The 12,210-nt window shown below is 38.5% G+C and overlaps 1 protein-coding gene across 7 annotated transcripts in view; it reads right to left on the reverse strand.

Moving 5' to 3' along the window:
• Positions 1-3,725: 3,725 nt before the first annotated feature.
• Positions 3,726-12,210, reverse strand: part of LOC143890038 (uncharacterized) — a 90,430-nt gene continuing 81,945 nt past the window's right edge. For all 7 annotated transcript variants that reach the window (XM_077394559.1, XM_077394556.1, XM_077394560.1 and 4 more), the window contains 3 exons: positions 4,743-4,908; positions 4,589-4,658; positions 3,726-4,163 (listed from right to left, as the gene is read on the reverse strand). In XM_077394559.1, coding sequence (XP_077250674.1) covers positions 3,906-4,163; positions 4,589-4,658; positions 4,743-4,908 — 494 coding nt within the window. In that variant the 3' untranslated portion in view covers positions 3,726-3,905. The remainder of the gene's footprint in view (positions 4,164-4,588; positions 4,659-4,742; positions 4,909-12,210) is intronic.

Genomic DNA, 12,210 nt, shown 5'->3' on the forward strand with positions numbered 1-12,210 from the left:
TAAAAATTCCTTTGACTCTCCCTAATTATGACTGCATCAACCGAGTACTCAGGTGTGTCAATCACGTACGTGGCTGCGTCTGCTCTGAGTCTACAAGGATTTATCTTCGGCAGTGTTCCGTGCCGCATCCGCATTTTTAAACACTTTCTTGCAATACAAACTTGGACTCATCTTACGTAGACCTGGCAAAAGCGACCCGTGCCCGCGGGTTGACCCAACCCACCAACAAATTTGCGGGCACGGGTCTGAGTTTTAGTGACCCGTCAAAACTAACCCGGGGGTGACCCAACCCGCAAACACATGGGTCGGGTCAGGTCAACCTGCGGGCACCCGCAAGTCACTTGGCTTTTTTAAGGGTGGTGATTTTGTTATGCTAATCTAGTTAGATGGCTTTTTTTTTCTAATGCAAAGGATGGTGATTTTGTCATGCTAATCTATTTTTTAAGGGTTTGAAGCCTGAATAGGTTATGGCTAGCACCATAGGTTGATCCCAACCCTCTGATATGACTGTTAGAGGGTTGATCACTTGATCCTAACCCTCTATAGATCGGAGGGTTGGGATCAACCTATTGAAATGATTTTTGGGGCACAACCTATTTAGGCTGTAGGCCATCTAATGGACGGTTTGGATCATCCCACGGTGCCGGCCATACCATACTTTTAAGTTTTAACATTTTCTTAAATTAAAAAAATCGTTTGAATTTAACCACTGTTTGAATTTGCGGGTGACCCGCGGGTTGACCCGGCCCACCCGCGGGCCTCGTGGGTCACGTAAATTCTAACCAGCAAAAATGCGGGTCATTTCCTGACCCGACCCGTGTGACCCGCACCCGCATCACCCGCGGGTTGACTCGGCCCGGCCCAGGTCTAATCTTACGCATGGGATGTAGATTCCAGATGGGATCAAGATCATGCAGGTGACCTCGTGATTATCTGCCTTGATCTCACACACATGCCTCTATATAATAGAGAAATTATAGAAAGGGCGTGCAGACTCGTCTTTGTGGTCCAACGGAAGTACCATCCATGATATTTGCTCCGACAGCAGCATCTTAAAAAGTGTGCTGTTGTTGGATAAAATGTCAAGGGTGAGATGATGAGTATGAGTTTGTTCGCCCGTTCATCATATAATTAATCTATAAAATATATTCCTCCTTATATGGCCCAAAAATTGCCTTTTACCATTGATTGTGATAGTGACTTGCATAGTCCTCCTTATGGCTGTCAAGAGACCCAATTCAAATCAGATCAAACCTACGTCCGTGTAACAATCCATTTGAATCCTAATTTGCTAGGTCCTACTAAGTCATGGTCCCATTGGGACATCCCGCATTTTGTTATTTATTGCTCTAAACAATTAGAATTTGATATAAAGTTTGATTTTTAGTGTGTTTTCAGTTCTCTATAAAGAGAGCTTAGTGTCTTTTCAGACATGATTAGACATCTAATTATTATTAACTTCTGAGTTGATTTTTCTGATTTATAATCTATTGTATGGAGGAATGGCGCTAAGGGAAGTCATTCATTTGATTGGCATGCTAATGGCGCTAAGTGAAAAACAAAACAATTTTCTTTTCTGATAAAAAAAAAACATCTCCTTGATCAAGTATACCACTACATAGATAGGTCATGATCCAAAAACTTATACCTATACCGTTTTACTATTAGTCGAATCAATGACTTGATAACGTACAATTAAATTTGTTGACCGCATTTGACTAGGAAAGTCCACATGGATCAATCACTTACCTCCTAACAGACAAAACTTTACCTCAAACATACAACGAAAAATTGCCAATGGGGGACACACTTTTGAAAAATTGTTAAAGAGGGATGAAATTGGGGTTATCAAGTCTCTAAAAGGGGGTTATCAACCCTCTTTAACAATTTTTCAACAGTGTCCCCCGTTCGCAATTCTCGTATTTTGATGTCCCCATTGGCAATTTTTCCAACATACAATATCTCCATGCAACGATCAATGTTTAGCAGTAGGAAAATTCTAACAAAAAAATCACCTTTATGCTCTTCAAAAGACAGACCCTGTTTTGTTTTAGATTTTGACGACTGATTGTGAGTCCAAAACTGATTATTGGAATGAAAATTACGTTTAATTTTGAGTCAAACAATCAATTATTATCCGTTCTCAAAATCTAAACATGGCCTCACTGCTACCTCATTTACTTGATCGAATCTGATGATCCAAATTGAAACCATAGGTCCTTCCAAATTCTGATGGGAACATCTTGATTGGCTAGTCCCAATCCCTTGATCAATCAAGCCTTGCTAGCGTTCTATCAAGAACAGCTAAACCATTTTATAGTCCTTTATCTTCTGCATGGGATGCCCTTTCCAGTTGGAACCAAGATCATGTAATATATTAAGCCCCGTCTATTTTAAATTTTGAGAACCTATTGTTAGTCCAAAACTGATCATTGGACTCAAATTTCGGTTTTATTTCGAGTCCAATAATCAATTTTGGACGCAATTGATTTTTGAAATCCAAAACAAACATCTGTTCGTTTGAGATGATGTGAACCGATTGTGAGTCCAAAACCAATTATTGGACTCAAAATTAAACGTAAATTTGAGTCCAAGATTGGGACTCGCAATCGGTTGAACCCTGAAGTACTACAACACTCAATAGAAGCGTTTTATGGAAGGGACTCACTGAAGGGGCAATTATTGAGTGGTAAGTGCCCCTCAAAAAAGCAAGATAGTTAAACATATTCAAGTGGCGTTCATTAATATCTGAAATCATTGGTTTAACCAATTCCATGACAAGTGGTATTAATCAGGGAGCCAAGAGAATTGTATGTGCGTTGGTCCATCGGTGCCGAGGCTGCCCGCATCTCCGTGTCAAACCCAGTAGTTCCTCCATTGTCCTGAGGCTGGGAAAGCAAACACATTCCTACCTGATTTGCTGAAAGATAAATGCTGATAACGTTTGTAAAATGTGTTTTTATAGCAAAATTTTCGAGGTAAAAATAGAATCAAAGCTCACAATGTAAGTTATATAATAGCCACCAAAATATTCAAATCTATAAGGTAAATAGCTATATGAAAATTATGTCTAAGATATTCAGTAGCTATAGAGTTGCAATTATATATTATTTTAGCAGTTAAAGCAAAAATTATATTTATAAGGTTTCAAATAACCTCACGGGACAAAATTTTCCTATTATATATAGATTTGAGTGAATTGTGAATTTGTGATTAGAAAATATCTAGAGATGTGATAATCGTATAAAAGCAAAGTGGTCCTTGAGATGAAAAAACTTGAAGCAAAATTGATGCAGTACAAACTATCACTGCCATCAGAAGAGAAAACCAAGACATTATTTCATTGCAACCTGCAATGTATAAAGCAGAACTCAAAGCCCTTGCGCAATGCCCCAACATCATCTGGCAAGTTTCCCTGTTGAAGAGCTCAATGAAAACAAAGGGTATTATGTCATAAAACCCCCTTAATCATTCTAGGCAGCTTTTTTATGCTTTTATGGTGTGGAAAATGGAAAAAAAATGAAAAAAAAAAACATTTCTCCAAAGCCCGAATTCTGAGTGGCCTTTTATGCTGAATCTCGAAACGGGACGGGTCACTCCAAGTGATTCTGTTCTGCCCATTTCGTCCCCTCCAAAATTTAGAAAATGAGAAGCATTTGAGAACTCAATCTTATCTACTAATTTTCTTTTTTGACAACCAATAACTGCAAGCTACTACAAAAGAATGTTATGTATGAGCTCTAATTTTCATTCAATGATTCTATGATTCGACCATCGATTCATTTTCAAAAAGAAAATTTAGGATTGCAACATGAAACAGGGCAAGAAAAATGCGTTGGAAATCTTTTGGGGCAAAAATAAAGAGAAAAGATTAAAATGAATATGATAGTAGCACGATACCCAGGTTATACATTATGGTTGTTGGAGCCGAGTAATCTGTCTTCTTCAGTAGGAATTTCACCCATCGAGACTTGCAAACTTGGCTTTAGCGTCATTTTATTCCACTCATTTTCTACTCGGAAGAAAATCCACTGAAAGCGGCGGAGCATCTCCAAGGCCGTAATTGTAAAAACGGTCAGGTAATTATGGCGGAGATGGGCCGACAACTTGTAAGTCCACGTGCATCTGAGAATCAGGTTGCTTCCTATTGCCCAGTAATAAACCTGTCATCCCACAAACAGTTTATTTCACAACGAAATATAATCGAAGTTTTAAATTTCGGTTTTGGTGTCGGTTTCGACCACCACCAAAATTGAAATATTTCGTTTTTGGTGGAAATTTTGGTCGAAATCATGAAAAATTAGGTTAAAAATTCCGGTGTTTTAAAAATTTTCGTGAAAATGTCTAAAAATTTCGGTAGAACTTTCGGTAAATTTGGTGGAAATTTTGTATATAAGGGTGAAAAACGAAATTTCGGTTGAATTTCAGCTGAAATTTTGGAGAAATCCTGTAAAACTCCGATTCATGGTGACTTTTGCTTTTGCCTTTTCCGAAGCCGAAATATTTTGGCCAAAATCTTGGCCAAAATTTAAAACTATGAATGCAATCAACCCCACATCACATAATTATTTGATCTGTGAAACCTTACCCATCTTCGTCCATATAATATGTTAGAGCAGAAATGTGGATTCTTGAACTTGAAAATCCGGGAGAAAACACTGTCAAAAGAGAAGAAATTTATATACGACGTAATAACTTATGCTTTACAAAAAGCTTTGCTTGAAGAAAAAAAAAATGCACACCTCAAGTCCCAATCGCAGTTCACGTCCCAGTAAAATGAATATAATGAATTTATAACACTAGAAATAAGCCAGAGAGGACGATACACATTTGTCCACATATCAGGGAAGACATGATACTTAAGGGCCGAAAGAAATATGACTGGAATTGCAGTCGAATATTTTAAAGCTGAAAATGAAAAGAAAATTAAGTTAGTAAGATATTGGAAAGGGCAACAAAACATGCAAAATTATCATCCTCTAATGTTTCTAGGCTCTCCATAAATCGATGGAAAGAGCTAATCAAGGAGGCAAATAATTAAACAAGCATTCACCTAGAGACAAAGAATTACAAGGCGAGATGACACAAACATTGTTTATTTGTCATGGTAAAGAAAAACTTTATTCAGGAAGATAAATTACAAATATGTCAGAGGGTTCCCAACATAAAAGGATGTCCTTCAAACAACTCCCTTTGCCCCGCCGCCGCCGCCCCCCGCCCCCCCGCCCCCCCCCCCCCCCCCCCCCGGAGGTAACAAAAACCTCAATAACATATGTACACATGTATATTAAAGGGGTTGTAACATGTATATTAAAGAACTCATGAGCCACATGTTAAATGATCAACAGAAAGCTTGCCTGCCTGTGGCAACAGAAACCCAAATTCCATATGTTTGCTGCATCCAGTCTTTCAGCAACCATAGAATGGAAAACAATTTTATAATACATGTCAATAAATGCAAACTCTTTGAATTTTGTTCATGACTCATTCCAGCCAATTTCTATTCTACAGATGCGGCAGTGCACGTGGTAAACTTCAATCTTTGCATAAATATACAACTTTTAATGACCTAATCAGAGAATCAATGAAGCGGAGGTAAGGTGGTTCTTCTAGGCATTAAACTTACGAAGGAGAGTGTTGCCTTCTTTGGTGGTGGAGGGAGATTCTTTAAATGACGAAAGATGGATGCGTGGATTCTTGGGAATAACCCTTACCCTTGGAGATTTGCGCACATGGTAAATGAGATCTTCATCCCCAAGTGTCTCTCATTGATGAAGAGAGACATCATCATCCATCAAACTCTTAGTGTGCTTATGTTAGTTGAAACATCGAACGAACCCAACCTTCGGTTTCATATAGATAGATGTTGAGCATAAATCGTTTCATTGGGATCAGTAGAGGGGAATATAGGATTGCGTGGGCGGTTTTCCCATTTCTTTCCAGCATGTGAGAAGATTCGCTAATTGCGATGCAGATACGCTAGCTAGGTCTGGGTTGGAGGTTTTTAACTTTCTTCCACTATGAGATTTGGAGTTTTTCTTATTGCATCTTGCGACTTGTTTTTTTTTCCTAGTATGTATTGACCACCTCGGTTGCGGGGCTCGCCCCTTTGCTATCTTTTAATAAATTCACTTACTGTTCAAAAAAAAAGAAAAACAAAGGTTGGACCACAAAGTGGCCATCAACTCCTTTCCAGTTTGACTGCCTATCCACAGAAGTCTTAGCATGTGATCACAATGACATCATCACTCTACTACTAAAAACAAATAGTCCTAAATAAAGAAAAACAATGAAAAAAATGAATGTCGTGGAGGGGGAGATTTCTCAATTAATCTTCACGCATCAGTTCTTTTGTTGGGGCTCTTGCCCCCCTTAACAATAACAATAACAACAATAATAATAATAATAATAATAATAACAATAACAATAGCAATAATAATAGGGAAAAATACACTTAGACCCGTGTGGTTTCTGACGCATTCAACTTAACTCCTAATGTTTAAAAAGTTACAAGTAGACCCCCTGTGGTTTCAATTTGTGTAAGGTAGACCCCCCTCAGTTGACGGTTCGTCCACAGATTGAAGGGTTAGGATCATCCAATGGAGCTGATTTTTTAGGCACACCCTATCTATGTCAGGGCCCATCAAATGAACGCTTTGGATCATCCAAACAATGTGGGCCCACTGTGTTTTTGGTAGTGTTTGGATTCGGGTATGAGCTCACATTGTTTGGATGATCCAAAGCGTCCTTTTGATGGGCCCTGACATAGATAGGGTGTGCCCAAAAAATCAGCTCCATCGGATCATCCTAACCCTTCAATCTGTGGACGAACCGTCAACTGAGGGGGCCAACTTTATACCTATTGACGCAACTTCAAACCTCCAATATTCATATTTTAATTAGACATCCGAGAAAATAAGATATCTCTGAAATAATGATAACTGTGAAGTTTCCGCCAGATCCTCATAGGGTTCTGCTCAGCAAGGTACCTTCACCACTAGACAGTTGATACACCTTCAGGACCTTAAAACTTGGGGGGGCTACAGGAAATTGAACTATGATTCAATGTTTTTTTAAGGGCTCTAAGAGCCGATGCTTTAAAATCAATATAATTACTGTGATGGGGAGCATCCTTCAGGGCGGCCCAGTGCACGAGGCTCCCGCCATTGCGGGGTCTGGGGAGGGCTAGATCTACGCAGCCTTACCCCTGCTCTGCAAAGAGGCTGTTTCCGTGACTCAAACCTGTGACCACTAGGTCACAATGGAGCAACCTTACTGTTGCGCCAAGGCTCGCCTTCTGGTGAGCATCCTCCACAAATCAGAAAAGAGGCTAAATAAAATTATAGGGCCCGCCATCAGTGTTAAAAGAGTTTTTCTTCAGTCACAGTATCACTTGAATTATATTATCAAATTTTAGGTAGAAAGAGCTTGAAGTTGTACAGTTTAGGTGGGAACTCTTATTTTCATGGGTTTTTGAGAGAATTCTCTAGAGTATAGGGTTTTACCTAGGAGGGCCTACAATTCTTGAGTTTTAAGTTACATGAAGAGCATAGAATCATGGAAAGAAGTCTCTTTGTCTCTCTACATATATATCTGTGTGTATTTGTATCTATTATACTGTAAAACCTTTGGACTACAACATGTTATGATATGATGAATAAAAATATTGAAGCGTGCTTACGCCACATGGATGTGGTGTCCTCTTTGCTTGATCTTGGTGTAATACCTCGATCATCCCAAGGTATGACGCCCTAGGACACCTATCCTTCTCTTCCATCTTTCAAAGGTAATCTACATTCCTTCTCTTCTCATCTTTACTACTTTGTTTTTGCAATTGTACAATTTTAAGTTCCCATGGGATATTATTTGTGACTCCAATTGTCCTTCCTAAGGGATCTAATGATCAACTATGATCGCAATTCCAACGGTCGGATTGATTGATCTCAACTTGCAAATGTCGGAAGCTTCTCTGGTTTTTTGTGTGTTTTTATTCGATTTCTATGTTCTCAGTAGATTGTTGAGTTTTACTATAATCATCTTGAAAATCATATTGAACAAATATGATGTTAAATATAATGGTGGGATCGAGTTAATCTCAATAATTAGAATAGCGATTGATTTGATCTAAAGATCTAACGGTTAGTTTTGATTGATTTCATTGTGGACCATAGTGATTTTATCCAGAATCATTGTTGTTAACATAGATATATGATTTATGTTAGATCTGATTCTATCTTTTGAGAAATTTGTTCAATCCTTAAATCAGCTGGATTAGAGTGATTTTTACGTAGCTTTCTCAAAGTTCTACATCAATTTAGTAACAGAGCTGAAAGAACTCAATTCTCTTCCCTACCGGTTCTACATCATACTGTCAAAATCCTACTTCTAAGAAGAAACAACACTTTCTACAGAGAGTATATCAAGGTTTCAAGAGCGGTAAGCGAAAGCAGGAAGCGAAGGCTCTCGGGATGGTGGGACGTGGGAAGTGTAAAGGGCCGGGGGAAGCGCCGGGGAAGCACGAAGGGAAGCACGACGGGGAAGCGTGGGGGAAGCCCGAAGGGGAAGCATGTTTCCCATTTTTGTGATTTCCATAAAATTAAAACGTGGGGAAGCGACGGGGAAGTGTGTTCCCTTTTTGGTGAAGCGCAATTCCCATTTGGAGGAAGCATGATTCCCATTTTGGGGAATCATGATTCCCGGGATGGTGGGAAGCGGGAAAGGTCAGGAGAAGCGCCGGGGAAGCGCGAAGGGAAACGATGGGGAAGCGTGTTTCCCATTTTTGTGATTTCCATAAAACGAAAATTGGGGGAAGCGACGTGGAAGCGCGTTCCCATTTTGGGGAAGCATGATTCCCACTTTTTGGGGAAGCATCGAGATTCCCGATTCGGAATCGCGATTCCCTGATGCAGGGTGCGATTCCTACTTCCTTGGTCTATATTGGAGAAAGACTTCCAGTTGGATAAAGACATAATTTCGAAGGAAGTAGAAGCAAGTGTCATTGAGTTGGATGGGTACGGCGTTATCCTAAAAAAAAATGGGCGTGAACAGTTAGTTAAGCTAGATACACAAGGAAAATAATTACCCTTTGCAGTTTTTCAGTTGTTTGCAGATCAGGTAGCCACTGAGTGTGGCTCTAAAAGCAAACAAGCCTTAGAAGATAGATTCGCTTCTGATCAGAATTTTAAGATTCCTCAACGTTGTGTCTAAAGAAGTTGATTCCACTGCATTTCTTAGCATCCTTGCATTCTGTTTCCCTTTCTGATCTAAAAGCTGTCCTTCCATTTCCTAATCAAATGTATTATCAGATAAAACCAGAAAACAAAGAAGACTTCGTAAAATTTTATTTAAAAGAACATGAGATCCTGTTGATATGAGCATTAAAGCTCCAAACCGAGTCCACAAGTATGGAGATCTGCAAACACGGACGCAGACACTTTGAGCTTTGTTTCTGCCTTCCGATTCTTAGGATCCACCTTTGTTTGATGTTGCACTGATTCCCCTTTGTAATCCTCTCTTTCATGCTTATTTTGGTGTACTTGTCTCGATCATCGGGTTTCACCTGTTTCTTTAATAAATTTTTTACCATAAAAAAAAAGTAAGCCAAAATATTAGGTATAGGATGAGGTTGTTTAATATTTACATACCCCATTCTACGCAAGACGTCAATGTAAATTGCTTATGACTAACTTTTAAATTTTCGGTCAATATGTATATTTTCAACAGGTATGACTGAAAATTTGGAGGTGCAGCATGAATCGGACCCTACTTTTGATAAATTTAGTGAGGATTGGCGGTGGACTACTTCTCCTTTCGTTCCATTTTTACAATGTTTTCTGTTTCTGATTATATACTTTCATCTTTTAACAGTAACACACATTTCATTTTTAACTTTGATGCATTTATTGTTTTTGAGGGTTGATCCAATGTTTTTTTTCTAATGCTAGCTAGATCCATGAATCTTTGCATGCATTTGCTTCTTTTTCCCAATTTTTATTTATGTTCTCTATTTCTGATTCTATACTTTCATCTTTTAACAGTAACAAACATTTCGTTTTTTCAACTTTGATGCGTTTATCTGTTTTTGAGGTTAGATTTTTTGTTTTTGAATGGTAGCTAGATCCATGAATTTTGGCATGCATTTGCTTCTTTTTTTCTTTTTTGGTTCACATCAAGCTTTTTCATTTTTTTATGTTTATTCTGCAGTACCTTTTCTTTGAATGGCAAAGAATTCGATTAATGAGAGAAAAAACAGGGAAAACCCCAATGATTGAGAAGATCAATACAATACAATAAAAGATGAATAAAAGGAGAAGGGGGGTAGGTGCTAAGAAAAAGAAACATCTCACAACAAAGACCCATCAAGGGGGAAGAAAATCAAAGACACCGTCCCTAGCTACGCCCTAAAGACACCCTCCCTAGCTACGCCCAAGAAACACCCTCCCTAGCTAGTCTATCGACATCACTCTTTAGCGACCTTCTAACATGATGAAAAGAAATGGAGGATCCCGCAACTCTATCCTGGATCTCATCAATCCAATGAGCAAACCTCCACGGATAGTCACTACTTCCCTTCAACCATTTTATAATGTTTAAAGAGTTGCCCTCCACTACCACACGATCAAGAATGTTAGCCTCAATCATTCTGATTCTTGGTGGGTCACTCTAACTTCAGTCTCATTCGGTCAGCAACCCCAATGGGACCTGAGAAGGCCCACTTCGTATCTGATGCGTCGTTTCAAAGGCCACCTATTCCCACCGGGCTGGGATTTCCCAAATAGGAACCATCAAAGTTTAGCTTAAAATAGCCACTGCTAGGTGGATTCATGCCTGTGAAATGATCGGCCTCAGCACACTACTGCCTACTCGTTCATACCTCTAACCATCCCTGCCATAGATCGTGAGCTGACACAAAACGGAACCTTGGTAAGGCCCTAAACCAAGAAATTTATTCTGCATTTCCTTCTAGTCTCTGTTATTGGTTTTTAACTCTCATGGAGCTAGATCTACACATCTTTAAAGCTTGATCCATGTATCTATGATGGGTCTATGGACTCATTTTTGTGACTTCTTTTTTTTCGCATTTTTTCATGTTTTCATGTGTATCTTTCTATTATGTTAGAGTTACAAGGTTGACCTAGACCTTTGTGTGCATACTATCTATGATGGGTCTATGGACTCATTTTTGTGACTTCTTTTTTTTCGCATTTTTTCATGTTTTCATGTGTATCTTTCTTTTATGTTAGAGTTACAAGGTTGACCTAGACCTTTGTGTGCATACATGCACTTGTTTTATTCATAATTTATAACTGTTCTACCATTCAAAAAAAATTATTTAACTGTTCTTTCTTCCAACTGATAGATAAACAGACAAAATAAGCCTGGCAGACTTGCCAACACACTAAAGCACACAAAAATTATCAAAACATGGATATTTTAAACAATATATGCCCAAAAACATTGAAATAAAAATAAAAACGAATATATGGTAGAAAAATAAAAATAAAACGAATATATGGTGGAAACCACATGTATCATAGCCTTTCTTTGACTATGAGTCACACAAAAGAGGTTATAAAGTAAATTACACCTGATATGTAACAGTATAGATATTGGAAAAAATGCCGGCTGGTATGAATAATGCAAACCTAGCTTAAGACAGCAAATATATGAGATACACATAAAAGCTCCCAATTCCACTCCACAAATGCACTGAAAAGTCATAGGCTTACGATGGTTATAGGACAACCCCATTTTGATTGACATACCCTATCACTTGAAGATGCTAATTGTAAAATTCTTAAGAAGCTAAATATACAAGAAACTTTCTTTTGAGTAACAGAGAATACCCTATCAGTTGATGATGTGAGTTATAAACTTCTTAAGACACTAAATATATGACATGTTTCTTGAGTTTCACCGTCTCCTTTTCTTTTTCAAAAAGATATGTTAGCCCAAGGGTTCCCATGGGTTCAACCATTCACCTTTTCCTTGGTGTTTTGATGCTAGCAAACTTAAATTGATTAGTCTCTATGGACTAATGTGTTGCTTTGGAGTGTTGTGCCTTAAACAGGAATTTCAAATGTCATATCGTCATTACACAATTCAACTCAACACATGGCCTGTGGATCAAGACGCAAATGAACCAAGACGAGCTTGTACATACATTGAAGACATCATTCTCGGAAGATGATTTAAGTCAAGAGCTCAAGT

Source organism: Tasmannia lanceolata, unplaced genomic scaffold, assembly GCF_043159265.1.
Source record: "Tasmannia lanceolata isolate RefF3 unplaced genomic scaffold, GAP_Taslan_0.1 ptg000013l, whole genome shotgun sequence".
NCBI lineage: Eukaryota > Viridiplantae > Streptophyta > Magnoliopsida > Canellales > Winteraceae > Tasmannia > Tasmannia lanceolata.